Source organism: Fusarium oxysporum, chromosome 4 (genome assembly GCF_000149955.1).
Source record: "Fusarium oxysporum f. sp. lycopersici 4287 chromosome 4, whole genome shotgun sequence".
Taxonomy (NCBI): domain Eukaryota; kingdom Fungi; phylum Ascomycota; class Sordariomycetes; order Hypocreales; family Nectriaceae; genus Fusarium; species Fusarium oxysporum.
This window is the reverse complement of record NC_030989.1, coordinates 1,408,855-1,436,058: the sequence shown is the minus strand read 5'-3', so window position 1 is coordinate 1,436,058 and position 27,204 is coordinate 1,408,855. Positions and strand designations below refer to the sequence as shown.

Here is a 27,204-nt window from a genome sequence, read left to right as displayed (position 1 = left end):
TACTTTGAGACAAGTGCCAAGGAAGCCATTAACATCGACCAGGCTTTTGAAGGTAAGACTCTATGCTCTGTCATCTTGATAAAGCTAATGATTCGCAGTGATTGCTCGCAACGCTCTCGCCCAAGAAGAGTCTGAGGAATTCAGCGGCGACTTTGATGACCCGATCAACATCCACATCGAGAATGACCGTGATGGCTGCGCTTGTTAAAGGATGACATGGGCAGATGTTGATTGGATGTGGGCAGGTTTGTGATTGTGTTGAGTGAAGAGGAGGGTAGCTATCCTCGGTGGTGGATCATTGACGTTGCCTGGATGTATCATAAAGAGGCAGCTGGGTTTAGTTCTATTTCTTATTTCTCCTTGGTGTTTATACATGGATGCGACTTGTTCTGTCTTTGAAATTGCTTCAGCATCTTGAGTGTGATATGATGGTGATATGAGATGTGTTTGAGTGTTAATGTGTCAGCTGCTAGAGTCTCGAGGCAATGCCTAGGCTTTACTTGAAGATGCATCTAATCAGGCCATTATTAGATCCAAAATCGAGCCATTATCAATATCGTACATCAATCAAGTCGCCTATAACCGGGGAAACTCGAGTCAGCTAGCAGAGCTCCTCGGCTTAGACCCACAGCTGCCCGAGGCTGTGGAGGCTTCCAATGATAGCAGTTGTACCCCGGATTTCAAAAGTATCCACTTGGAGAAGTGCGAGCTGTGAGTGGCCAAGATGTACAGTCAGCAGCCGCGAACCTCGGCTCCGTTGCTGGACATTCGACGATGTGCGGAGAAGTTGGAGCTTGAGACAAACCTGGGGTAGAATTATTTGCAGTAACTTGTACTTTATTTCTTCATATCTTGACTTGATTCCTCTCTTCTTTCTTATATCATCTCGTTGTCTAACACTGTTGTTGTGATATATCATCCATTTTGCTTGTGATACTACACTCCCTTATCATCCACCATACCACAGTCTTTCCTAAGTCGACTATAGACAAGTACGATGTCGGCGAGAATCCCTCTCATTGTGAGAAACTCCATCCCTAACTTCAGTTAACAGCATAGTGACACTAACAATGATAATGCAGGCTGCCAATCGCGTCAGCGATGCTGCCAAGAAGCAGCTTGACCTTGTCGCCAAGTTCGTCGAGGAAGAATGTATCCCGTGAGTTGCCCCTTTCACACAGCGCAACTGCATCTCTAACTCATATCAGTGCCGACCCTGTTGTAGAGGCTCAAGCCGGAGAGGGTGATGCTCGTTGGGAAGGTCACCCTTCCGTCATCGAGGATCTGAAGGCCAAGGCCCGAAAGCTCGGTCTCTGGAACATGTTCCTTCCCAAGGGTCACTACAAGGAGTCTCCTGGCTGGACCAACCTCGAGTATGGACTCATGGCTGAGTGGCTCGGTCGCTCACACGTTGCTTCCGAGGCATGCAACTGCTCAGCTCCTGACACAGGCAACATGGTAAGTGTTGGCCAAGTATGGTAACGATGCTCAAAAGGAGCAAAGGGTTGAGGCCCTCTGATGGGAGGGCAAGGATCCGTTTCTGCTTTCCTCATGACAGAGCCTCAAATTGCTTCGTCTGACGCTACAAACATTGAGTTGGATATCCGTCGCGAGGGTAACGAGTACGTTCTCAATGGCCAGAAGTGGTGGTCCAGCGGTGCTGGTGACCCACGATGCAAGATTTACATCGTTATGGGTAAGACAGATGCCAACAACAAGGACCCTTATCGTCAACAGTCGGTCGTTCTGGTACCCGCCGGGACACCTGGTATTACCATCGACCGCATGCTCAAGGTCTACGGATTCGACGATGCTCCTCACGGCCATGGACACATCACCTTCAAGAACGTCAGAGTTCCTGTCTCTAACCTTGTCCTCGGCGAGGGACGAGGATTTGAGATTATTCAGGGTCGCCTTGGACCTGGCCGTATTCACCATGCTATGCGCAGCATTGGAGCTGTAAGTTTGCCATGATATTCCTTAGTCTGAACCAACATTTAACAATATGTAGGCTGAGCGTGCTCTTGACTGGATGCTCCTCCGTGTCAACGATGAGTCTAAGAAGCCATTTGGCAAACTTCTCCGCGAACACGGCGTCATCCTCGAATGGATTGCCAAGTCCCGTATTGAAATCGACGCCGCACGCCTGATCGTTCTCAATGCCGCCATCAAGATGGACGACCTAGGTCCCAAGAAGGCCCTCAAGGAGATCGCAGAAGCCAAGGTCCTCATTCCCCAAACCGCTCTCAATGTCATCGACCGTGCGGTTCAGGCCTACGGAGGCGCTGGTGTCTCCCAGGATACACCCTTGGCATACATGTGGGCAGGTATCCGAACGCTGCGCCTTGCCGACGGACCTGATGAGGTGCATCTGCAGCAGCTGGGACGCAATGAGAACAAGCGCAGTGCTGAGGCGACAGCGACAATTAAGAGACAGAGGGCTAAGACTGAGGAGTTGTTGAAGCAATACGGTGTTGAGAGGTCCCAGCCTGGTGCTAGAATAAAGCACAATGCTAAGCTGTAGGTTTTGGTTGTCACAGCGAAGAGTGGCGTGGTAGCATGTTGGTTGTTTGTTTGATACTGGCCAAAGGGCGGCCGCATAACTAGTTGAATATCCGAATTATTATATTATTAAACATGCTAGATATCTTACACGCCATTTGTTGAATTCGGTATAGCTATTCCTCAATTGCTTGTAGAAGGTGAACTTTTGATATGGACATCCAGTCTGTTTACTTGCCATTGGTGTCTGAAACAGGGAACCTAGAGCTTCTTAGGGCAATTGTTGGCATTGATTCCGTCCATGGCATCCAGTATTAACGGCATAATTCACACAGTTCCCGAGAATCCTCCGTCGACAGTGATGCTTGATTATGTTTGTAGTCTCAAGTGTGATATGCCATATTGTACTTCCATTATACCTAGAACAACTGGGTATAGCTAACGAGTTGTTTTAAAGGTCCCAGTGCCCTTGAGTTTTCATTGGGTGTCGTAGAACTATCAATGCAATGTCTCTTTTCTTAATGAGTCAACATCTAATCCCTGAGAGTTTTTTCATATACATGTAAGTCATGCCATTCCATTACCCCAGTGATGGTGCGTTGTTCACGACAAGCAAGCGTAAAACACAGGCCTCAGCGTGCCATTTCTCACAGTGGAGTCCCCTGTAACCGACCATTCCAGGCCTCTATCGCCCGCTAAAACACGGAAATAATCAACGTCATCGGGTCCCTGCTGCCCAAAATCCTTGCATTTTTCTTTAATTGCCCGTTGCCCAGTTAACAGAGGGCACCGTTTACTTTGCCTGCTAATTTTCTACTACTTGTGCATGGACTGTACCAATTTCATACAAGGGCACTCTATTTTTTTCATTAAAGAAACCCAAGATCCATCTCAACTGTTTTCCTTCATACACAAACAAAGAACGTTATCGTAAATCAACTTCTACTCTCTCTACACTCGAGTATTACTCTCTCAGGCGAACGCCTCTACTTCATAACTTCTCACAACACTTTCATCATGTCAGCCAAGGTTCTCGCCGATAAGGACGTCAACGCTCCCATGATTGAGCAGCCAGTTACCAAAGACGTTAAGAGCATGGAGTATCATCGCCAGGTTCTCCAGTCCAAGATGGCTGAGGAAGAGACGTGAGTGATTCTGAACTGCCTCTACTCAATGTGAAAGTCTAACCTTGAAGCAGTGCCAACAAGTACGTCTCGCCTTCAGACAACATCATGAGCCCTTGCTCTGCAAAGATCAATGCTCTACGAAACAAGCACGCCAGCAAGTTCGTCATTCTTTCTCCTCTCTGACAATAACAATGAACTAACATCTTCTTCAGGGCTAAGCCTAAGTCCTTGTTCGCCCAAGCGAGCGCTAAGAAACTCCAGGGCGACAATCCCTTGGGGGCAAAGCCAGCACCAGCCAAGGCCGGTTTCCAGTTGTAAGAGAATCAACAATATGTCTCTTCTTTCCGGATAAAACATGTCCACATTTCATGGATACGGCTTTTGCTTTTGCTGGCTATTGACTACTAGCCAATGGTGTTTATTAAACCGCTGGAGGTCAGGTTAAGGGCGTTAGGGGTTCACTTGACGTACACATACACACATTGTATTGGTGATACAGGTTACGGAAACTTTGGCTTGGATATGACGCGATGACAGGGTTTGGCTTGCCTTTCTTTTCTGGTGGCCGGTTTATGTACGGATTTTAACAATGAAGCATGTCTTTGAGTTCTAAACTTGAACGAATGAAACCGAGTGTAGTAATGATTTTTTGTTTTGGCTTCACGAGGCTTGCACATATATCTAAGCCTTCCAAGCACTGACGATATACACTACATCTTCATCCGCCACAGGGTGTGCCAGACCAACTCTTTGAGGAACATGTCTTGCGCTAGCACCCCATACCAGCGCATACTTGAACGTGTCCTTCAGAGTCCTGTGAATGCGGTCACAGACATCCTCGATTGTACTGTTACTGCGCACAATCAACGCCTCACCAAAGTCTGGTTCAGCACCCTTGCGTTTGGTGTAAATACGGATCAGCTTGAGCTCTTTCCAACATCTGTCCACAACATCCTGGATACCCAGGTCCAGCTCACAGCTCATGACAACTGTATGATCCTCGCGTGCTAGCTTGTCCAAGAAGTCAAGCGAGACACTGTCAATCTTGTTGTAGACGTACAGACACTTGATGTACTTTCGATGGTCCTTCATGATAACATCAATGAAGTCGTCGACTGTAGCGTTCTCATCACGGACAAGAACCTCACAATTAAGAATCTTGTAGTCGCGCAGGATGTTGTAAAGCATCTTCTCGTCCAGGTTCTTGGGAGGAGACTGGAATGTGATTTTCATGCCACCCGCTGTCTTGACCTTGAGGTAAATGTTGCTAAAGTCTCACATTAATAGCGATTCAAACTTGTCTCAGTTGAACTTACGGTGGTTCTCGGTTCAGGCGGATACCGACAGCTTCCAATTCAGCCTCGAGCAATACTCTTTGTTCGGCTTTCTTGGTAGCGTCAAGAACCATTAGAATAAGGTCACTGGTCTTGGCGGCTGAAATAACTTGTCTTCCTCGACCCTTGCCTTCAGAAGCACCCTCGATAATACCGGGAAGATCGAGCAGCTGAATCTCAGCACCACCATACTCAAGCACACCGGGAATGGCTGTCAAGGTTGTGAAAGCATAAGAAGCAACTTCGGACCGCGTCTTGGTGACTTTCGATAAGAATGTCGATTTTCCTACTGATGGGAAACCAACAAGAGCAATTCGCGCATCACCACTTTTGCTGACATCGAAACCTGAGCCACCACCACCGCCAGCTCCAGGACCGGGCTCTAGAAGCTGTGCCCTTAGTCGAGCGAGTTTTCTAGGATAATTAGTATAAATCTCTTCAAGGACATAGTCCTGTAGCCATGGCATGCCAAACCGACCCTTTTAATAGACCCAAATGATATTCTGGGTGTCGTTAATATTGTAACATTCAGAAATTATTTCTACGACAACATACCAGTCGCCTTGTTCTCTGAAAAGATATTAGTCAATATTCACGAAGCCTTGTGAAGTCCTTGGAACGATTTGATATTCCTCCAACTCGTTGCAACTTTAATTTCACCCAAGGCCGACTGTTTTAGGTCTCGTCTTTGGGCAAACTGCTGCAATTTTGCAACAAAGGGACATAACATCAGGTTTTCTAAGATCATAGATTTACTCACTTTGTGTCTTCTTCATCTCCTCCTCAATCCTGTTATTATGTCAGTGATGCCCCGCCACTGTATTCAAGACTGAACTTACTCCTTGATCTTCTCCGTAATGTTCACCATATTGGCGGTACTTTGAGACGCTTTTGCGTCTCTAGAAACAGTTCAACAAAGAAAAGGCAATCAACAGAAAGTGTAAACCAAATCCTAGGCGCCAGATCAAGATCTAAATCATGAGTGGGGGGTTGAGAGAGGCCTGATGAAGTCGTGGCAGAATTCGAACATGAAGCTCCACAGGTGCGGGAGGTCAGTCTCACCGCCTTCCCTTTCTGACACTTTATTTCTCCCCAGAAATGGATCTTTTTACAGCCTTGCATCATCAGCACAGGCTCGTCGCGTTGCCATCACAACAACTTTTCAAGGATTCATCTTCCACATTAGATATAATGGCCGATACAGCAGAACAAATCGAAGCGGCGCCGGCCGTCGAGAAAGAAGGGCAGGACATGGCAGTAGCGACGACGAATACCGAGGTTGCAGCGCCAACCGGAAAGAAAGTCGTCAAGAAGATAATTCGCAAGAAGAAGCGACCTGCGCGCGCCCAAGTCGACCCCGATTTCGTCACATCAGAACCCCCTCCTCAGACCGGCACAATCTTCAACATTTGGTATAACAAGTGGTCTGGTGGTGATCGAGAAGACAAGTACCTATCGAAGACCAAGGCGAAGGGTCGCTGCAATGTTGCGAAGGACAGCGGATATACCAACGCCGATGCGATGCCTGGAAGCTACTTCTGTTTACGTTTTGCGCGCGGCGTTTGTCCCAAGGGTCAAGACTGCGAATTTCTTCATAGGCTACCTGGACCATACGATCACTTCAACCCCAATGTCGACTGCTTTGGACGCGACAAGTTTTCCGATTACCGAGACGACATGGGTGGTGTCGGAAGTTTTATGAGGCAGAACAGAACAGTGTATGTTGGAAGGATTCATGTTACAGACGATATCGAAGAGATTGTGGCGCGACACTTTGCAGAATGGGGCCCTGTCGAGCGCAGTAAGTTCCAATTCCACTATCCCAATTGACTTGTTGCTAACAATCATAGTTCGTGTTCTCAACACCCGAGGTGTCGCCTTTATCACATACGTCAACCAAGCCAATGCCGAATTTGCCAAGGAGGCCATGGCACATCAATCTCTCGACCACGAGGAAGTGCTCAACGTTCGCTGGGCAACAGCCGATCCCAACCCCATGGCGCAAGCTCGAGAAGCGCGCAAAATCGAGGAGCAAGCCGCTGAGGCTATTCGAAGAGCCCTTCCCGCAGAATTCGTCGCTGAAATCGAAGGCCGAGATCCCGAAGCGAGAAAGCGACGGAAGATCGAAAGCAGCTATGGTCTTGAGGGATACGAGGCGCCCGATGAAATCCACTTTGCCCGAGGCACTCAGGCAGTAAACCCCCTGGGTCGAGAAGGTTTCGAAGTTGAATATCAGGAACGGCCAATGATTGAAAATGGAGAGTCCGGCGAACCACCAGCTCAAGTTGAAGAGCAGCAGCCTCAACCTCAACAAGAGACTGGTGGTATCTTCTCAGGCAGCACCCTCGCGGCTCTTAACAAGGCCAAGGTCTCGGTGGCATCGAAACCGAAAGCAGCGGCTACAACAGGACCTTTGGTGGCATACGGCAGTGACAGCGACAGCGATGATGAATAGGGACAAGGCGTTTTGATTGATTTTTAGAAATGCATAGATATTTTGTATTACAATAATGATACCACAAGCAGCATACGATATCAGCTGTTGAAAATTCTAGAGTACAATGTCTCATGCCGTCCAATCCATAAATCCATAATAGGCACTGTTTGCCCAGCCTCTTCAACGGGAGTATTCCACTCTCGATCGATCATGTCGTCGATCATCTTCTGTACTTGCTGCCCAGCCAAAACCTTTTGCGCCTGGTAGGGACCGAAGACACTTGCTCTCACCGCAGCAGATATCAACGCCTTAACATGACTCAGCATGAAGACATATGCTGTCTGTCGCAAACCCAGTCCTACAAGCGCGCATATCGCTCCAAACAGCGGCGCCAGATGCGCAGAGACAAGAGGCACTTCGTTCTGACTTTCACGTCTTAAAAATGCTGCAAATTCCCTCAACGGACGCCCATCAACATCTGGACAGCTGGCACGGAACGACCGCTCCCAGATTCCTAGCAGTGCACGACCCTGCGCAACGCTCGCACGTCGACCAACAGTACAAATGATAGCAGCGTCGAGCTGATCATCTAACTGAGAAAGAGAATCCGGGTCGCGGTGCGCTGCTAGGACAAAGGGTAGTGTTGTCGCGGCGAACGATGAAAGCGATGAAGGAAGAAAGGAGGCAAACGATGCCGAGGCACGCGGTTCGTGAGCAAGATAAGACTCGAGACCACTGCTAAAAGCAAATGAGCCTAATGGAAGTGCCGAGTCTGAGAGAAGAAGTAGAAAATGAGTTGTCGAGGCTAGATGAGCTATGAGTCGTGAGTTATAGTCCTTATCTATGGGTTGAGATGAGTCTTACGCTCTGTAGCCATAGACAGGGGTGGCGAAGGTAGGACTTTGTCAAGACGCGCTTTAGCATCCTGAAGACGCTTTTCTAAATAAAAAATCTCATCTTGAATAACATTGGCCGTATCTGGGGTCAGGATTTGTGAAGGCATCATGAGTTTAGATATTTTTAGAGGTTAAGTTGAGCATCAAAATAGCTCGTTCAGAGATAAGACCATCGAGGTTTAAAATAACTACTTATCAAAACCATGACAACCATCATCATGTAAATCCAACAATAAGAATTCCTTCGAGGAAAACCCCTTAAACTCCACGCGAATGCCAATCCAATTCAGTCTTTTTGACTGGATGACGAACAATTGTCAATAGTCAGGGTATTCCACCTCACTTACTCATATCACACCCAAGGTATCCATCGTATGTACATTATCATTCTCAAGGTCGAACATTCTCCTTATCATACGCTTTTCTTCCACGCGCTCGTTTCTTCTCCGCCATTCTTTGTTCAATTCTTGCAATCGCAGCAGCTCTACGCTCAGGCGGCAACACACTCTTAGGCGCGTTGGCCATGAATGTGCGGTTGTTGGGATCTGGGCCCCCTACACGCGCATAGTGGTCGTGTAGTAAGTCGATTCTTTCTTCAGGTTTCTCGCCAGATGTAATGCGCTTCGAGCGAGCGATCGACTTGGCCAGTGCGGGCAGGTCAGGCGCGGCGATGTCATCCAAGCCAGTTCGGCCGGGAGTCGCACCCCCATTCTCAATTCGCTTGGTGATTTCTTCGCCAAGATATGCTCTATTTCTTGGTGATCGCGGAACGAATGGCTGCCATCTAGGCCGGCCAATGTCTGGCTTATCACCAAGACTTGACGATATTGGCTTTGACGTGCCGATATCCGATTTGGTGACCTTTGGCACAGCGTCTTCGTGAAACTTTTGGCGTAATGAGGGCACGTTTGGGTCTGTCGCCTTGAGCTCCATGGTGTCATTTCCAAGCTCGGTCAAGTCAAAGCTTCGTCGTTCCATATTATGCCTTCGATTCTTGGTGCTGTCATCTACATCGACGTTTCTGGGCTTTGAGGCCTCGTCTGCCAGACGCCCTGCGTCTGTCTGAACATGCCAGCTCTTAGGCCGAGCAGCGTTGTCGTTCTGCTCAAGAGCATAATTGTCCCCAGTCTTGAGGATCCTGATTTCCTTCTTGAGCTCCGCAATCTTAGTGTGCGCCCGTTCTAAAACTCCATTGGTGTCCGCATTGTGGGCTTGAGTTTCATTACGATAGGCTTCGAATTCTTGCTTTAGCTGTCGTAGCTCCTCATCCTTCTTCCTATTTTCTTCCCTTGCTTCACGAAGCTGGGCGCGTAGTTCTTGTGCTCGTGAACCTTCGCGCACCGATTCGTTTTCGGGGTTTTCTTGTGTACTCTTCGTTTCGTTCATTGCCTCAGCCTGGGTAGCACGCTTCTCCGCCGCTCTGAGCTGACTTTTTAGAGAAGATATCTGCTCACGAAGTTCGCCAACTTCCTTGACTTGCATTCGGGCTCGCCTCAGTTCGCGCTGTGTCTCGATAAGGGTTTTCTGCGTCCTGGGTGATGTCGCTTGTCGTCGCTTGCGGTCTTTGGGATCGGCATCGTCTTCCCGTTCTCGAAGGAACTCCTCAAGTTGGTCTTCAAGCTCTTGGACGCGTGTTCGATACTGCACAGCCAGGGCTGTTTGCTTCGTGAGTGTCGATAAAAGCTCGGAACTGACTTCGTCTGATCTGTCTACTTGCTTCGATGCAATCTTGGAAGCACCTTCGGCAATCTGCCTTTCCATCTCGATCACTTTTTGCTGTTCTTCCTTGAGCTTGACTGCGAGTTCAATTGCCTCAGCATCCTTTTGTTTGGCATACGATTTCGCCAGTTGCTTATACTTGAGGAGCTTCTCCATTTCGGCCTTCGCGTCTTCGTGGTATTTCTCAAATTCCTCCTTCCAATATCTGCCCGACTGCGAGTGAGGCTCGTTAAGATCAACCGTAATGTCGTGTGTGCAGTAGTCCTCGTCATCAGCTTCTTCCCACTCATCTGAAGAGTCGCCCTGGTCTTGCTGTGTTGTGTTCTTCTGATTTGCCGATTTGGAAGCCTTTTCCAAAGCGTCGATTAATCGTGTGCGTTGGCGCGTTTCTGGCTCTTTGATGAGATTGTTATTCTTCTTGACGTCTTGTCCAAAAGATACGCGTTTTCGTCTCGTAGTTCCAGTACCTGGGGTCAAAAGAATTCCTTGCGGTCGAGGCGGGGTTCGAGACATTTGATTTGTCTTGTCGTTTCTGTCTTTTGCTACTGCTCTTGTAGTTTGGTTGGTAGGTCGCGCTGGAGTTCCAAACAATGCACTCTTGAACGCTCTAGCAGCGAAAACAGGCGCGGGGGTGTCAGGTTGGTCAATTTGCGTGGTGTCTAGTAAACGAAGTCAATTATTTCACCTGCTATCATGTCTAAGTGCATACATACCTCCATCATTGACCGGTTCTGGCGCGTTCTCGCCGCGTCTCAACATCCAACCCAACATCTTGCGGCACGTTGCGCGTAGGCGTGAATGCGAATGTCAAACGCCCGATTAAAGGAGGGAAGTCCTTCGCATAAGCGATCATAAACGATGAAGTAGTAACATTTATCCTCCTCGTCGATCGTGTTGTGTTGTTGACCGTCTAATTGTGGCAGGATAGGATTGGACAAAATTCGTTGATGTCAATGTTGACTTTCGTTTTCAATGTTTACTTCCACCTGTCGCAGATCAAAGACGCCAAACCCTGGCGCCCCTGTCCCACCAGGGCCTTCCACCCAATGAGAACTGCGCTAGTGCGAAAATAGAGCCATTCAGCTAATGCAAGATATCAGTCTCTCTGCAGCTACTCTGTACATTGCGAGCTATCATAACTTAGAACCATATTACCATGAACAGGAGGAGCATTGCTGAGACAATACTTAGACTTGAACCTAGGAGCAACTGTCATCATATGAAGAGCTCGCTATTCCTTATTTTCTTCCGGGTTATTCAAGGTTGGAGTTACATCTAGTCCGCTGCACGACCTGTAGGGACGCCAGGTGGCCCAGGCGGCAGCTCCAATGGAGCACTCAAGCAATTAAGTTGAGGTGGCCACCGCAAGAGCCGCAGCGGACCCCTCATCAGCCCTGTGGCCGCGTGTAATTCGATGAAACGACACCGCCTTTGTGAATGGGTGTCGCCAATTGAGTTGGCAGCCATGGATGCCAGGTATCGAGAACTTAAGATGGAAACACGGATATTGAAGACTCTTGAGACGAGGGAATTCAGGAGATATAGAATAAGTATTACTCTTTTTTTAGATGATTATTTCATATAAATGCAGCCTACTCTTAGACCTAAGACTTAGAGTAGTAAGTTTGAGCTTATGATAATATTTAGATAAAATAATCAGAACATTAGGATACCATGGACCTGAGCATCTCGAGGTCGAGATGGTCGGTAGGGGCCACTCTTTTTCTCGCATCCCCTAGAAACTAACTACCTACCCCGCTGTCCCGACGTCAGAAGGTGATTTGTATTCCTCTCCTACTTATCTTTATCCATACCTTGGATATCCTTATAAACTCCTTAATACAACATTATTTATCATTTCAGTATCGCCGTCATGGCCTCTTCCCTGTAGAAGTCACAGCAAAAGCTGTGACTTCTTCTTTGTGCAAACATGGCGGGGAAGCAATCTGGGGTATGGAACACACCCTCGGGTCTCAAGAATAACAACAAAAATGAGTCAAGTTTCCCGGGCTTGCTACCTGCTGCGAGCCCGGAGGTCACCAACAAAATTGAATATGAGGAGCTACAACAGAACGAACTACTGGCCCTTGAGGCTATTTACAGCGACGACTTCGTCATGCATACCGAGACTCAAAACGCCTGGAAGGTACCTTAAAGAACCCTTATCATCGAGATCCATCATCTGGGCGACTTTGAAGCTCACGACCTATAGAAGTCAGAACCACATTTTGATATCCGGATAAAAGCATCATCGGATGAAGACTTTGCTTGTACGCTGGGTTTTGTCATGACTGCAACTTACCCAAAGTCACCTCCTCTTATCACGTTGAAGAACTACGACCTCAAGGAAGTTACGACGTTCAAGATCCAGAAGTACCTAGAGACGAAGCCCAAATTATTCGCACAGGATGCACAAGAAATGATCGATCAAATCGTCGAAGGAGTACGGGATATCCTCGAGGATGCTGCGCAAGCGAAGGCAAACGGGAAGCATCTACCTTCTCTCGAAGAAGAACGAGAGCGGCACGAAGCTTCCATGGCGAAGTTAGCAGAAGAGAAGAAAGAAGAAGAAGCCCGAAAGAAAATAGAAGCGATGCAAGAAGAAGAGCGTATTATGGCCGAGATGCTCCAACAGCAGATTGATCGACAGAAACAGAAGGCTAAGGAGTCAAAGCGTCGTAACGGCGGCAATACGCCCCAGCAATCTTCGACAAGCTTAGAGACAGAAGAAATCATCGAGTTCGAGCAATTATGTAACGCTACGGATCAGTCGGGAAATACCCTCGTCTTCAAGTCTGTTACAAGCAAACGTCACCTTCGGCAGGGACCTGTATCCACCGTTTACGAAGTCCGACCTGTGTTGATCAATGGGCAAGGCAACCTGCCTATGGCACTGAAGCAGACTGTTATCCGTACCACAAATAAGGACACGAAAGAGTTCAAGCTTCAGCTACAAAGTCTCGAGTCTCGTCTTCAGGATCTCAAGTCTGTTAAGCGAGTTCATCATCGTCATCTTGTTGAAGTTTTGGGCTTCAAGGTCCAGGCCGGACTTTCTACTGATCCTGCTGTCTCGAATGTGTGCACTGTGAACGTCTTGTCTCCCTTGGCAGAAAAGAATTCTCTGGAGGAGTTCTTGGAGCTTGCAGGACGGATTGAGAATATTGGCAGAGTGCGTTCCTGGACGCGGGATCTGCTAGATGCGCTCAATTTCCTTCACAACAAAAATATTGCACATCAAGATATTCACCCAGGGAACATTCTCCTGTTCCGAGAGCCGAATGGGCAAACCGTCCCCAAGATCTCTGATGCCTGGTATCAGAGAGAAATTCACTCTATCACTTCGAACAAACCTGGTCTTCCGGGATTGAACACTGCCAAGTCTGCCTACTGGCTGCCCCCTGAGATTGCCGGTGCATCTAAGCCCTCGTATACATTCAAGACAGATATTTGGGATTTCGGCGTTGTGTTCATTCAGATGATCTTTGGCCTTGACGCGCTACGAACATACTCATCACCCAAGAATCTCATGGAATCGGTCACTTTGTCCCATTCGCTGCATGAGTTAGTCAACAGGTTCTTCAAGGAAGATAAGCAAAAACGGCCTCGAGCTTTTGAGCTTGGATCCAGCGAATTTTTAGCCACAGATGCTCCAGTTCTTTTCCAAGACTCTCCTGCAGTTCCGTCTACAAGCTCTTCGGTGTCTACACAAAACCTTCCGGCAAAACCTCGACATGAGTTTACTACTCATCGAGGTCCCGCGCTGTCACGGTACACAGAAGACTTCATTGAGGAAGCCAGGCTAGGAAAGGGCGGTTTCGGAGAGGTGGTTAAGGCGAGGATGAAGCTGGACGGCCAGATTTACGCCATCAAGAAAATCAAACCACGTTCCCAAGCTAATCTTACAGAGATTCTAAAGGAGGTAAGGCTTTTGTCTCAGCTTAACCATCCTGCGGTTGTCCGATACAATACCGCATGGGTTGAAGAAGCTCCTGATCAAGCCGAAACTGAAGATGATACATCAACTGGTTACTTTACCGAAGAGAACACTCAAGGAACTGGGTCTGCTGGGATTGACATTGAGTTCGCTACCAGTACAGGAGGGCTTGATTTCATCTCATCCAATGCCAACGTCGATTATGGATTCGAAGACTCTGAAGACTCTGAAGATGACTCTGATGAAGACGAGACAGAAGATGAGGATGATACAGAAGATGAGATGTCTATTCACAGAGTTTCGTCGCCAGATAAAGAAAGAAACGCCATGTTCCAGCGACGAGCTCGATATCAACGTTCATACAGAACCATGTTGTACATATCGATGGAGTATTGTGAGAAACGAGTGAGTCACGCAGTCTAGTAACATCTCCAATACGCATTTGCTCACCATTGCCAGACCCTTCGAGATCTAATTGCAAGGAATCTTTACAAGAATACTCCTGAAATTTGGCGACTATTTTCTCAGATTCTGGAAGGTTTGGCTCATATCCATGGGCTTAGCATCGTCCACCGTGATTTGAAGCCGGAAAATATCTTCATTACTAGCGACTCTGATGGTATTGACAACGTGAAGATTGGTGATTTTGGACTTGCCACCAGCGGACAATTCTCACTGGAAAAGGCGAACGGAAACACTCTGGAGACAGACGATATGACGAGAAGCATCGGTACTGCATATTACTCCGCCCCTGAAGTCAGGTCGACGGTCAACGGCATATATAGCACGAAGGTCGATGTAAGTGGATCAAATCCGGACGTTGCCTTGTTACGCTAACGAAATCAGATGTATTCACTCGGCATCATTTTCTTCGAGATGTGTTATCTACCTATGATGGGTATGCAAAAGGCCGATGTCCTTGGTCAGCTTAGGCGGCCGAAACCAGTGTTGCCATCGGACTTTAAGCCTACGGACAAAGCTCAGGCAGATATCATATTGTCTCTGGTCAACCATAACCCCAAGGAGAGGCCCTCAAGTACTGACCTTCTCAACAACGAAGAGCTGCCTATTCAAATAGAGAGTGTGAGAGGTAGACAGACTCTTGCTATACTTGCAAACCCAAGCTCGCCATACTACCACAAGACGCTTTCGTGGCTATTTTCGAAGCGTATGGACCCTGTTGAGGATTACGCTTGGGATATGTCTGCGAGGTCATTAAGTCCACAGGAGCTGCTCAATCAAGTACTGGTCAAGCAAGAGCTTGTTTCGATCTTCCGCCGCCATGGCGCTTTGGAACCCCCTCGAAGCAGCATATATCCACGGACATCACATTATGGAGATAATGCTGTCCAGCTTTTGACCCCGAGAGGCAAAGTGGTGCAGCTGCCCTATGATCTCACACTGGGAAACGCAAGGATGATGGCGTATTTTGATCCAGTAGTTGAACGATCTTTTACCTTTGGCAACGTTTTCCGCGACAAGAACGATGGAGGCCACCCACTCATGTTTGGAGAAGCTGATTTCGACATTGTCACCACTGACGCCCTGGACTTTGCTTTGAATGAAGCAGAGGTTCTCAAAGTGATGGATGAGATTGTCCACACATTTCCCTCCTTGTCCACAACTCCTATGTGTTTCCATCTGGGACACTCAGATCTTCTACAACTTGTCTTCGAGTATTGTGGGATAAGCCCTGCAAGTCGACGTGCAGCGGCAGATGTGTTGAGTAAGCTGAACATTCACAATTTTAACTGGCAGAAGATTAGGGTCGAGCTGCGGTCACCAACTGTAGGTGTTTCGGCTATAAGCGTGGACGAATTGCAGAAATTCGACTTCAGAGGTAAGTGAGGTACAGTGACATATATGAAGCTTCAGAGCTAATATCGAATAGACACTCCAAACAAGACATTCTCCAAATTAAAAACCCTTTTTGAGGGCAGCAATATGTACCAGCGAGCTTCTCCGACAATCGCGCATCTCAAGGAAGTCATTGAGTATTGCAAGCGCCTGGGTGTAGGAACAAAGATCTATATCAATCCTTTGAACAGCTTGAAAGAAGCCTTTTACACGGGCGGCATCATCTTTTCATGCATCTACGATAAAAAGGTCAAGGATGTTTTTGCTGCTGGCGGTAGGTATGATCAACTTATCAGAGAATTCCGACCTAGGGCTGGTGGCCAAGTCCGGGAGAAACATGCAGTTGGATTCAGTTTGGCATGGGAGCGATTGGCAAAGATTCCCAAGGCCGGGGGGCGATCGTTCTTGAAGAAATCCGAGGACGAATCAAGCGGAATTTTTAACTCTCGACGAGTAAGTCATTCACATGACCATATACGCAACACTTACTGATACATGCGACAGTGTGATTGTTTGATAGCTAGCTTCAACGCTGCTGTGTCGAGATCTTTAGGTGCCGAGATACTTCAAACGCTCTGGGCACACAGCATCAGCGCTGAGCTGGCCAAGGATGCCAGATCTCCCGAAGACTTGTTATCGAAACACCGAGAAGAAGAATATTCTTGGCTCATCATCATCAAACAGGATGCAATGTTGAAGATCAAAAGCTTGGGCCGAAAGGATGTGCCTGATGCAGATATACCAACAACACAACTGCTTTCTTGGCTTCGTAACGAGATTCGAGAACGCGATTCAAAAACAGTGGTGAAGCTTCGCGGCAACAGCTCTGCAGATACCAATGGCTCGGGCGAGAAGGAAGAGCAGGAGGTTCGTGTGCTGGTGGCACAAACACGGAGCAAAAAGTTCAACCGTAGAACGGTTGTGGAACAAGCTCAAAGCAGTGCCAGCAGCTTGGTTCAGTCTTTCCTAGATGGACCTATTTTGGCCATCGAGACCACAGATCAGGTCATGGACCTAATCCGCGGGACCTGCCTCTCAGAGGTTGAGGGCTGGCGACAAGTCGAGCAGTCGGTGACGAATACGGAGAGGAAGTATATCCGTGAGATCCACGACGAGTTGGATAACCTGAGGTTTAAGTATCAGAAGAAAAACGATGGGTCGCGGCACGCATTCCTGTACAACTTTCGATCGGGTAACTGCGTGTATTACGATCTTGGGGCCTAATAAACCTAGGGTTCTGATATCATAAATTCTAATAATATTTACAAAACTTCTAAAGATTATAACAAGTCTATAAAATTTATACTAAAGCTTGGCTACATATACTAAACTAGGTCTAGATTTGAGAAACTCTTGAAGATATTTACACAGTTTAGATAAGAGACTTAAGGGATATCCTCATCATTCTTATACCCATAAGGTAGTTTAATGGAGACACAATAAGCAACACAGTTGGCCCTCCTCAATCCTGCATATTGTTTTGACATGAATCTCACTCGAAACACTGATGATACAATGCGCTGACGCTGAATCAGCCCAAACACGCATATACCCTCAAGCAGCGGCTGGAGCGTTTGTCGATCAGGTACAAGTATATTCAAGACAAAGAAATGAAAAAGGGGCACGTTCCAATTCCATAGCCATGGCATGTTGATCACCTGTTTCTCCCACCCTATCTCATGCACTTTACAGTACATCAAATGGCTGTAAAGGACGGGAATGCAGACGGGCAGGGCTGGAGCGGGCGGGAACGGATACGTACCTAAGCGTGATCTTGGGGGGTGGGGCCGTGCTTAAGGGAGGTGTGGGGTCAAGGGACCGACGTCAGTTTTTCCCGCCAAAGGGAAAGGGCAGCAGGCACGAGACGAGGGGCAAACCAAGGCAGGAGCCAGAGCCAGGAGACTGGAGCCAGAACCATGTGGCAGGTGCAACTTGCAAGTGGTCACCAGCCGGGGCTCAGAGTGGATTTCCTTCCTTCCATTTCATGCTCCGGTCTCCGGATGGCGGCGGCAAGGCCGAAGTGAATGACTCTCTACTCTTTACATACTTCATTGAATACCTCAGGTAATTAATTTACTAAGCTTTTTCGTCTTCTTTTACCTTAATCTCTGTTGCTTTTTGAATGAGAATAGAAGGAAAAGACTAAAAAAGGTTCATCAATTTTTTCTATCTCTTATTACTCTTTTACCTCTTTTCCGCATTCGTCTTTACTGGGCGTTCCGAACCTCAAACGCGTTTGCTATCAAGGTTGCCTCATTGTTAAGCGATAAGCAAACAACAAATAAACACTCCTCCCCCCCGTTGTCAACACAAAAAGAGGCGATATCCAAACAAAATTTGCCAACGAAGCAAAGCAAAGCGAAGCGAAGCGAAGCGGCTGCGGCTTCTTCTAAATCCAAACACCACCTTGCTCAACTTTTGCGCGTCCAATCGCCGAAGCCGCCCCTCCTCGACCGCCCTTTCCGTACAGCACAGCACAGCGCAGGCAGTCAACAACTCCCTTTCGCCGCTGGCGCTGGCCTGACTTATTAAGCCCGGCCCATCTCGTCAACTCGCAACAACCAACTACCTCACCCACTCTTCAACTTTCGGTCCTTTCAAACACACGCTCGCTTGGAGGATTCTCGTCGTTGGACGGACGGAATAGCGCACCTAATTAGTTATCGATAGTCAGTCATCATGGCGCAAAAGAGACTTATGCAGGAACTGCAACCCCTCCAGAAGGAGAAATGGGTCAACATCGAGGTATGTCGTTTGGTACCATGGAACAAGCATCGTCTAACATGATCGTCTTCAAGACCGACGACTCAAACCTTCTACTCTGGAAGATCGGCCTCTGGGTTGTTAACCCCGATAGTGTCTGGCACGGAGCCTACCTCAAGGCCGAGATGAAGTTTCCAAATGATTATCCTTACCAGCCGCCCAGCTTCAAATTTCTGACTAAGAACATCTGTCACCCCAACGTTTACACCGACGGCAATCTCTGCATTTCCATCCTCCACAAGCCAGGCGAAGACGAGCAGTCAGGCGAGCTGGCCAGCGAGCGTTGGAATGTTCTCCACGGTGTCGAATCGGTCCTGCGATCCGTTCTACTCCTCCTCGACGATCCCGAAATCAACTCACCCGCAAATGTCGATGCTAGCGTCCTCTATCGTGATAACAAGACCGAGTATAACAAGCGAGCAAAGGACATCGTTGATAAGTCTCAGAAGGATATCCCGCCAGGGTCAAGGATGCCCACTCCCTCCGAGCTCGCACCTGCGCCACAAAAGCCAATTGATGATGATGCCGACTTCTGGAATATGACAGACGAAGAGGAAGACTTTGGCGGCAGCGATAGCGACGAGGACATGGAAGACTTTGATGATGACGACGAGGATGATGATGATGTCAGAGACCAGAAGTAGACTTCCCCAGGAGGCCATGCATTTCTCAGCGTGGCCAGGACGAGTGATGGGTTGGCCACTTTTCATGCCTCTGCCTTCTACATCATTTCGCGGTATCCTCTTTCATCTACAGTACTATCGACATAGCGAGGTGATTTTATTCCATTTTTAAGGCGTTCAAGATGCGCATTACTCGGACTGGGACGAGCATTGCAAGCATCGAGCGATACGGACATTGAGGGAATGCAGGCAGACCGGTGGTCTCTGTTTTATACGTGCTGTTTACATGGAGCAAGGGTGTATTTATCAGGCGTGCTTTCTATAGACAGAATATACAACTTACAAAGATTCGCTTGGTGCCATAGTGAGGAACATCTGTCGATAGTATTCCGTACTTGTCCTACTTAGTTGGAGAGAAAGCGGACACTCGTACAAGACATCTTTAGTGCTGATATTGATAAAGAACCCGCTCGACGGCATGCTCTACCTTGTCCTGACTAGGCTACATGAGCAAAACCCAAAACTCCATGCGCTCAAATGCTATTCTAATAATCATGCTATGTAAGCCAGCGTCCCCTTCATCGAATGGCACGCCCTCTTCACCTGCAGAACAAAAAAAGAAGAATGTAACATCTTACAAGCAAGCGTCGGTATTCGTGAACTTTTATCTCTCGGAGCCACCTAAGATTTCTCATCTGGGATGTCCATGTCCATCAAATTGGTTGGCTCCGCTCGCATAGACGAGTTCCTGGACAATGACATAAAAGGAGGCGGCCTAGCCTTCTCTTGCATCTCCGGGCTTCGAGGCTCCTCCGCAGCAAACGCAGTGTTGGTGTCTAAGCAGTCGGCTGTTACTGTGCTCGGTGTCATGGTAGCTGATGTCGGCTCTGTCGGAGCTGTTGAATCTTGAGTACGGCCTGTTAGTGAATCTGGGATGTGGCCTTCCATATCAGTGAAACTATGGACGTAATCCGTCATTTCAGTACCAACTCTTTCGTCGTCATCAGGGAGGAAAGGGTTGTCAAATCCGTTCCTATCATCGTCACTGCCGATTGAGGCGCGATTACTGTCCATTGAACCACCGCTGTCAGACCGATGCTTTCTCTTAGAAGGCGAGAAGGACGAATGAGGCGAAAGAGACGAGCTGGACTCAAAGTTTCCCGTCTGCTTGGACTCATTGGCTGTGGATTCTTCCTTAGATAACTCTTGACGGAAAGCTTTATTTTCCACCTTGATGAATCGTTCAAGTTGGGATGATAGATGGTCTTTGGGCGTTCCAAGGGCGTCTTCCGTTGCATATACCAGCAGTGGTTTCTTGGTATCCTTCCAGATATCGACCAATACTATGTCGATAGTTGTTTTCTGCAATTGTGTTAACAAGAACAACCCCCTCTGCTTCAATCAATGTCAAGTTCTCTTACCTCCGCTCTAACGGCCTGGTCTCCATAAGGGGTATAAGCCAGCCTCCACCATTGATCCCTTGGTTTGGTCTCCATGTCACTAAGGTCTATGAGATCTGCTTCCTCCCGTTGGCAGACATATAAGACGCTGGGTGATGCAACTAATCCGCGGAGGAGATACCTTTTGCAGGACATGGGTTTCGGACGACTTGGCTTATCCGGTACTGTAAGGAGTCTCCCCAACGCTCGCTGTTTGGCTGTGATCTGTTCGAGTTCTACATCAAGGCCTAGAGCCATTTTAGCCACGGGCACTGAAACCTTTCAAAGCCTAGACTTACCTTTCATTTTTGTCTCAAGGTCCACAAGCAAACTCTCAGAATAGTCGATCACATCTTTGACCTTCTGAGATTCCAGATACACGTTGTCGTCCACATCTGGAGGAGCAGTGCGGTAGTCAGGGTACTTATCAATATCGAATCCCGACTTCTCCAAAGTCTTGAATCGGAGGAAGCTTTCCAGGTAACTCCTGTATCCCTCCCACTGATCGATCGCTTTTTTCAAAACTGCACCCTTGTCATTAGTTGCGTCACCCCAAGTGCCCGCTAAGCTAACAAGCTGTTCTTTCTTGTCCAGAATACGTTTCGTTTGTTCCTTTGTTTGGCACCACCCGTGCTGGATCCGACGTGCCTCGTCTTTCCGGTTCATGAGGTATCTTTCTGGGTAGAATTCCAAGGGAATCTCGAACGAATCGCTTGGCCCGTCACCAGTGGTGTCTAACACTAAAACATCGCCCATCTTTTTGAAAAATGCCATCTTCGATCCATCGTGTATTTTATCCAAACCCACGGTATCACTCCACATGACGTGGTCAAGTGCCTCGTACAGAGTTTTGATGTAGCTGTACTCATGTTGGAAGTGCTCTATCTCGAGAAGGCCAAAGCTTGCGACTTCTTCTTCATCATCTCCGTAGAACATCGACACTCCAGCAACTTGCATCATTGGCTGAGCAACATCAGGGTATCTTTTGCCGAGCATCTCATAGAATTGTTTCTCCATGCCCTGCTTGTCGGAATCCGCCAAAATATCTGCCAGAACAGATATCGAGCCATAACCACGCTCGGTAGAGTCAAGAAATGCCATCAATCGGTGTACTTCGTCCTCAAATGCACTGCCGCTCTTGTGCACACTGGGGTCTGAGCTGCCTTCTTCAGCCATCTTTGCCAAAACCTCCGGTGATAGAATGATCTGTCCTCGCCACCAGTCATTATTACAGCCGTATGTGGTAGCAGGCGATCCAATGCCGAGGAGTATGTTCCGTGCAAGAGGAATTTCATGCAGAATTGTGAGAAGCCCGCCGAGGCGGTGTTCGCCACCTTGCGCACTGCTGATTACCAACATCGCGGGCGCGCCTGGAGCTCTCTTTCGCTTTGACGGTATAAATTCATTCACGGAGCTCTCCTTCATAGGATCAGACTGGACAATGGCCCAATCGGCCGCCACATATGTTTCGCGGTTTGCAGGACCAAAATGCGGAGGCGGTGGCTCCGAAGTTCCTATAATACCGGACTCGTGATGTGACACCGGTAGTCCAGCTTCTTGTGCTGACGCACGAATAGCTCGTTGCATGTCATCATCCTCTTGGGCTTGGCTCTCCGGGACGCCTGTATGTGTCCTGGTCAGCGCATATTCATGGGGGTGACCAAGAGAGTTACCGGGCACATGTGCCGCAGTCCAGTCCACCATCGTACCCAAGGGAGATCGATTGTTTGATCGTGAAGGAGGTCTCGAAGGAGCGCCGTACGCGTGTGACTCTGACGGGGGAGTGACGCCCTGAATGATGTTGTGATCGGAAGACTCGACATGGAAGGCTATGGGGTCAGTTGACGTCCGGAGGGAAGCGTAACAGTGTACTGACAGATACCAGTCGTATTGTCGCTACCGTCTCGATCTGCGGTGAACATAGAATCGTCCCAAAGCTGTTTATATTTTGCTCGAAACTGCAATACGATCAGCATGTGCTGGGAATTGGCCTTGAACATGTTCGTACGCCATCCTGGTTTTCGTAGTATTGGCTGACAACAGAGTCGGGTTTCCAGTTACTTTGCTGTCAAGTAAGTATACGTCAGTCGCAAAGCTCACTTTGAGGGGTCCGCCCGATGCTAACCTTCAGAGCTTGAATAACCAGCTCACGATCGTCCACAGGGTCGAGACCTGTGAATTCTATCACTTGTCCTATCGCCTCCTGTTGTGAAGTCTCCATGGCTGGGGCTGGAAAATCAATCGTCCTCTGTGAGTTCTAACAAGCTCAGTCTATCGATCGGACACTCCTCCCACCATAAAGGGGGCCAAAGAGCTTATTTCGATAGGTGTTACCCGATAAAGATAGGACGAAGCAAACAATAGTATGAACTATTTCCTCCACGCTGATGTTGGTAGTGATGACTATGTTTTCGACGAAACACGCTTGCCGAATGTTTGTTGTATTGAATAAATGACGATCTAAGCGATGAGCTTCCGCAGTGTACAGTTGCGCTGGATTGCAGTGGAGGGGTACGTACTGAGAGAGATAAGATAAGAAATTTCTTGGCATGGACTTACACGTGCCAGCCTCCAACTCTTGGGCAACTCGAGGTAATCAACCTTACCTGGTAAGATACCTAAGGTAGATACGCTAGAACTGCTTCTATTTGTTCATGTGGAAAAGAATGAAATGAACGGCATTGTTAATTCTAGACTTGTCAAATGTACGTGATTGCTTTGACAATAGCTCCACGAAGCAAATATGTCATACGTAACCTACCTCCAACAATCACCCTTGAGCAACCTACTAGTCAAGCTTCAAGTATAGATGCTGAAGCAGCTACTGCATAGATATGACATATGGAACTACTAACATTTAAAGTGACTGTGCAATGAAGCTGCTGAATATTTCCCCTCGAGTTACCGCAAAGTCATACAGCACGCGAACAGTTATATGAGACCCAGATGGTCAAGGTTCCCTTAGAGGCAGGCATAGTGCTAGACCTCAACCTTAAAACATCGGGTTTTCGATAATCCCAAAAGGCGAGTTAGCCAAAGAAGCCATCAACACATATTGGAATTGTTAGAGCATCTCATCCATGTGTAAAGTAATCGGAATGTCTCGTTCAGAGGTTAGAAGGTTCTAGAAGCTTCGACCATGGACCAGGGTTGCCGGGAATAGCTGCAGCTTACAATGGGGAAACGCAATCCGCAAGTCACAGTAACAACTTCGATTCACGACAGATTTGTGCAATGTCTCACAGAGCACCAAGATGGTAAAACCATCATAGAATGGGTACACAGTCATACAAATCATTCAGACAACCCCATAACCAGGCTCTATCATAGATCCGCTCAAGCTTCCAGCAACCATCTTGAGCTCCAAGTTGGGGCTCTTGAACTGGATTTATGGCGTCTGGGGCGTCGTCTCCACCACGGCTAGGTATCGTCATAGGTCAATTATCCCTGTCAAGTTGTCAGGTATCGACAGATTGAGCCCGACACGAGGACGAGAGAGCATGACCCTTGATGGCGTAGTTTTGCGGAATTGACTTTAGAGAACGTGTTACAAAGAGGATTCTGCAAAGAGAGCATTCCCACTTACTTCCAAGTAGTATACTTCCTAGGTAGACAATACAGTCGAACAAAGAACAGACGACAGCGGCAGATGTATAGGTACTTCTCGTTGTTCGAGAGATATCCGTCGATCGACTCGACGTCACCCCCACCCTGGTAGACTGGAGGTCAGCCAGCCTCTATTCCATATCAAGTTCCTTTCACATTGCGGTGTCTTTTCCCCCCTACACTTTAGAAGCTTCCACAAGGTCCCATGCCCCAGTATTTCCCAGCGGTGGCTTCTGGAGATTGTCACGGTAGCATGGCGTAGTGCTTTCTCGACCTTGACTCTGAAGCGTCACTGGACTGATCTTTTAATCCTCACCTGCGGATTCCCACTCATCTTTTGTAAACTCACTCTTGCACTAAAACATCCCCTCTCTTTAACCTCACATTACATCACCTCATTCAACCTAGAACGAAACCTCTTCTCATCATACGAAGCGCACTTTTGGTGTTTGTCTTTCACTGTTTCAACAAACAATCAACAATAAGCAATCCTTGGCATTGCCACCCATTTCTTGTTGTTCTCTTTCTATCGAACCTATTTGGCTCGCCAAAATCTAACCATATCGCACACCTAAATAATCTTGAGAAACACAACTTTTAACACGCGCGATCATGGTCAAGGAAACGAAGCTCTACGACACCCTCAACGTCAAGCCTGAGGCAACTCAGGACGAGATCAAGAAGGGATACAAGTAAGTACACACTATCTATACGGAGCTGCGGAGGCGCAATACACAATACCACTTTCTCACCAGGTTCTTGCTTTTGCAAATGCACAAGCAAACCATGATTTCTATTCGGCGAATTGACGAAAGAGATTCTCTTCGCTGAAATATGAACCACCGCGCATTCCGTCTAGCATCATGATCTGGTGGACACCGCTAACCACACCACCTACAGGAAAGCAGCCTTGAAATGGCACCCAGACAAGAACAAGGATAGCCCCGATGCGGCTGAAAAGTTCAAAGAATGCTCACAAGCATACGAAATTCTTTCCGATCCCGAGAAACGAAAGATATATGATCAGTACGGCCTTGAGTTCCTTCTCCGCGGCGGTACCGCACAGCCCGAAGGTGGTGCCGGTGGAAATCCCTTCGCCGCTGGAGGCATGCCTGGCGGATTCGAAGGTTTCAACTTCCAAGGTGGTATGCCCGGTGGAGGCGGCACCCGAACCTTCCACTTCAATACCAGCAGCGGTGCTGGCGGCTTTGGCTTCAGCAACCCCGAAGATATCTTTGCCGAATTCATGCGTAACGGATCTGCCGGTGGTATGCACGGTGGCGACGAAGACGACATCGCTGGCATGTTTGGCGGATTTGGCGGTGCTGGTCCTCGAAGCCGCAGTTCACGCACACGCTCAGGCTTCGAGCCTCGACCTAGAGAAGCTACTCCCGAAGTTACCACAGTCGAGCGACCTCTGCCCCTAACGCTTGAAGAGCTCTTCAACGGTGTGACCAAGAAGATGAAGATTAAGCGCAAGACTTACGATGAGACCGGAAAGAGAGTCCAGACCGACCAGATCCTTGAAGTCCCTATCAAACCGGGCCTGAAGAAGGGTTCCAAGATCAAGTTCAACGGAGTCGGCGATCAAGTAGAGGGGGGCCGCCAAGATCTTCACTTTATTGTCGAAGAGGTAAGCACACCGTGTCATAATTCTGCCTACGAAATGATAACTAACAAACCTACAGAAGGAACATCCTCTCTACAAGCGCGAGGATAACGATCTTGTCCATGTGGTAACCCTTGATCTCAAGGAGGCCTTGACCGGCTGGCGAAGGACAGTGACAACGATCGACGGCCGGCAGCTCAACCTCGAGAAGGGAGGCCCTACTCAGCCCAACAGCGAGGAACGGTATCCTGGCCTGGGTATGCCCATCTCTAAGAAGCCTGGCCAGCGAGGCGACTTCGTCATCAAGTACAAGATCAACTTCCCAGCAAGTTTGACTGCCGATCAGAAGCAGAAGCTCAGGGAGATTCTGTAAAGGCGCGCCGTCGCCGGACCTATCTGCAACTCTTACCGGATACTAGACGTTTGCTCGGGAAAATATCCAACCTCAGCAGCATCGGAATTCGGTTAGGAAGATTTGCACTACATTCAAATGGTGTTTTGGCGTTTAGGGTTCTAATGAATAATGAAAAAGAGTGGAAGTTCGATGGCACAAGCCTTAGCATGGAAGACCAGGCTTGGTTGCCCAAAGTACACAAGCGACAGGAGAATGATAGGAAGTTGATTAGCATATGGCTTTTTGATATCCATTTGACGGCTGTTCTAATTGATGTCTTGGTAGAAACTATGTCATATATACTATAGTAGCTGTCTCTAATAGTACGACAGATTCGAGATTGAAAGAAGAGTTGCCGAAATGAAGAACATTCCATATGAGGTAAAAACAACTCATCTGGTACGATCGCGATTTGGGAGGGTAAATACTCTTGTATCGCTTAATATGGGATGTTACAAATCCCGCAACTGGTAGAGGAGAGGAGCCGTGTATGACGAGGGTGTTTATTGGAGGTCCACCACCGTTGAAGAGTGACACTGTTTACATGGACCATGCATGTTGATAGACGGACTATCGGTTTGAACTCTCCGAAGCCTGAAAAGCCATGTCTTTGTACTCACTTACATATGCTTATGCGAGGTCATCACTGTAGGTCTAGTGCATACTGAGCATAATCCATGATTGTCAGAGGCTCAAAGAGCAAAGTCGCTGATGCGGGCCGGTGGACTGGAAGAAAACGGGGTCCCTCTTTTTTAGTGTCATGTCCTAACAGGGATTCATAGTGCTTTGATGACGACACTGGGCGGTTCCTAGTCGGACCTTACCTTGGCTGAATGGAGGGGGAGGGGCATTTGATTCGATTTGATGTTGATTTTGGATTGACTTACGAGGGGTTTGTTTTGTCTGACTTCCACGTGTTGACGATCGACAGTTCTATGAAGAACAAGCCGATTTTTCCTTTGGC

At 48.0% G+C, this 27,204-nt stretch overlaps 11 protein-coding genes across 21 annotated transcripts in view; 7 read left to right on the top strand and 4 right to left on the bottom strand.

The window, feature by feature from the left end:
• FOXG_07888 (Ras-like protein Rab7) overlaps positions 1-208 on the top strand; it is a gene marked incomplete at both ends in the record, with an annotated part of 1,037 nt that extends 829 nt beyond the window's left edge. Inside the window, 2 exons of the mRNA XM_018386563.1 lie at positions 10-52; positions 99-208. Coding sequence (XP_018243741.1) covers positions 10-52; positions 99-208 — 153 coding nt within the window. The remainder of the gene's footprint in view (positions 1-9; positions 53-98) is intronic.
• A 789-nt stretch (positions 209-997) lies between these two features.
• FOXG_07887 (acyl-CoA dehydrogenase) lies at positions 998-2,524 on the top strand (the record flags this gene model as incomplete). The annotated part of the gene is made up of 5 exons (XM_018386562.1): positions 998-1,021; positions 1,083-1,159; positions 1,209-1,458; positions 1,597-1,959; positions 2,012-2,524. The coding sequence occupies 5 exons, from the start codon at positions 998-1,000 to the stop codon at positions 2,522-2,524; spliced, it is 1,227 nt and encodes a 408-aa protein (XP_018243740.1).
• A 740-nt stretch (positions 2,525-3,264) lies between these two features.
• On the top strand, positions 3,265-4,773 carry FOXG_07886 (uncharacterized protein). The gene is made up of 3 exons (XM_018386561.1): positions 3,265-3,647; positions 3,701-3,787; positions 3,842-4,773. Exons 1-3 carry the CDS (start codon positions 3,520-3,522, stop codon positions 3,945-3,947), a joined length of 321 nt encoding a protein of 106 aa, XP_018243739.1. The 5' UTR covers positions 3,265-3,519; the 3' UTR covers positions 3,948-4,773.
• FOXG_07885 (uncharacterized protein) lies at positions 3,959-5,990 on the bottom strand. The gene is made up of 6 exons (XM_018386560.1): positions 5,803-5,990; positions 5,724-5,752; positions 5,519-5,533; positions 5,442-5,466; positions 4,946-5,377; positions 3,959-4,896 (listed from the first exon to the last, which is right to left on the bottom strand). Exons 1-6 carry the CDS (start codon positions 5,829-5,831, stop codon positions 4,311-4,313), a joined length of 1,116 nt encoding a protein of 371 aa, XP_018243738.1. The 5' UTR covers positions 5,832-5,990; the 3' UTR covers positions 3,959-4,310.
• A 95-nt stretch (positions 5,991-6,085) lies between these two features.
• Positions 6,086-8,100, top strand: FOXG_07884 (pre-mRNA-splicing factor CWC2). Its single transcript, XM_018386559.1, has 2 exons — positions 6,086-6,764; positions 6,814-8,100. Exons 1-2 carry the CDS (start codon positions 6,155-6,157, stop codon positions 7,416-7,418), a joined length of 1,215 nt encoding a protein of 404 aa, XP_018243737.1. The 5' UTR covers positions 6,086-6,154; the 3' UTR covers positions 7,419-8,100.
• FOXG_07883 (urease accessory protein) lies at positions 7,499-8,403 on the bottom strand (the record flags this gene model as incomplete). Its single annotated transcript, XM_018386558.1, has 2 exons — positions 7,499-8,214; positions 8,265-8,403. 2 exons carry the CDS (start codon positions 8,401-8,403, stop codon positions 7,499-7,501), a joined length of 855 nt encoding a protein of 284 aa, XP_018243736.1.
• Positions 8,404-8,686: 283 nt separating this feature from the next.
• FOXG_07882 (uncharacterized protein) lies at positions 8,687-10,786 on the bottom strand (the record flags this gene model as incomplete). The annotated part of the gene is made up of 2 exons (XM_018386557.1): positions 8,687-10,674; positions 10,729-10,786. The coding sequence occupies 2 exons, from the start codon at positions 10,784-10,786 to the stop codon at positions 8,687-8,689; spliced, it is 2,046 nt and encodes a 681-aa protein (XP_018243735.1).
• Positions 10,787-11,765: 979 nt separating this feature from the next.
• FOXG_07881 (PEK/GCN2 protein kinase) lies at positions 11,766-17,471 on the top strand. 3 transcript variants are annotated; one of them, XM_018386554.1, is made up of 6 exons: positions 11,766-12,161; positions 12,228-14,354; positions 14,409-14,747; positions 14,796-15,789; positions 15,841-16,259; positions 16,311-17,237. In XM_018386554.1, exons 1-6 carry the CDS (start codon positions 11,946-11,948, stop codon positions 17,028-17,030), a joined length of 4,815 nt encoding a protein of 1,604 aa, XP_018243732.1. In that variant the 5' UTR covers positions 11,766-11,945; the 3' UTR covers positions 17,031-17,237. The 3 variants fall into 3 exon arrangements, with proteins under 3 accessions (XP_018243732.1, XP_018243734.1, XP_018243733.1); XM_018386555.1 differs by having other exon boundaries at positions 11,772-12,161; positions 12,231-14,354; XM_018386556.1 differs by having other exon boundaries at positions 11,766-14,354; positions 16,311-17,471.
• Positions 17,472-17,786: 315 nt separating this feature from the next.
• Positions 17,787-20,515, top strand: FOXG_07880 (ubiquitin-conjugating enzyme E2 R). Its single transcript, XM_018386553.1, has 2 exons — positions 17,787-18,551; positions 18,605-20,515. The coding sequence occupies exons 1-2, from the start codon at positions 18,486-18,488 to the stop codon at positions 19,211-19,213; spliced, it is 675 nt and encodes a 224-aa protein (XP_018243731.1). The 5' UTR covers positions 17,787-18,485; the 3' UTR covers positions 19,214-20,515.
• Positions 19,477-23,117, bottom strand: FOXG_07879 (uncharacterized protein). 9 transcript variants are annotated; one of them, XM_018386547.1, is made up of 8 exons: positions 22,757-23,084; positions 22,640-22,696; positions 22,508-22,589; positions 22,305-22,460; positions 20,931-22,253; positions 20,614-20,879; positions 19,831-20,554; positions 19,557-19,737 (listed from the first exon to the last, which is right to left on the bottom strand). In XM_018386547.1, the coding sequence occupies exons 1-7, from the start codon at positions 22,850-22,852 to the stop codon at positions 19,874-19,876; spliced, it is 2,661 nt and encodes an 886-aa protein (XP_018243725.1). In that variant the 5' UTR covers positions 22,853-23,084; the 3' UTR covers positions 19,557-19,737; positions 19,831-19,873. The 9 variants fall into 9 exon arrangements, with proteins under 9 accessions (XP_018243724.1, XP_018243726.1, XP_018243729.1 ...); XM_018386549.1 differs by having other exon boundaries at positions 22,341-22,460; XM_018386546.1 differs by having other exon boundaries at positions 19,477-20,554; positions 22,757-23,117.
• Positions 23,118-24,347: 1,230 nt separating this feature from the next.
• On the top strand, positions 24,348-27,085 carry FOXG_07878 (DnaJ like subfamily B member 4). The gene is made up of 3 exons (XM_018386543.1): positions 24,348-24,929; positions 25,138-25,870; positions 25,926-27,085. The coding sequence occupies exons 1-3, from the start codon at positions 24,850-24,852 to the stop codon at positions 26,217-26,219; spliced, it is 1,107 nt and encodes a 368-aa protein (XP_018243721.1). The 5' UTR covers positions 24,348-24,849; the 3' UTR covers positions 26,220-27,085.
• The last annotated feature ends 119 nt before the right edge of the window (positions 27,086-27,204 follow it).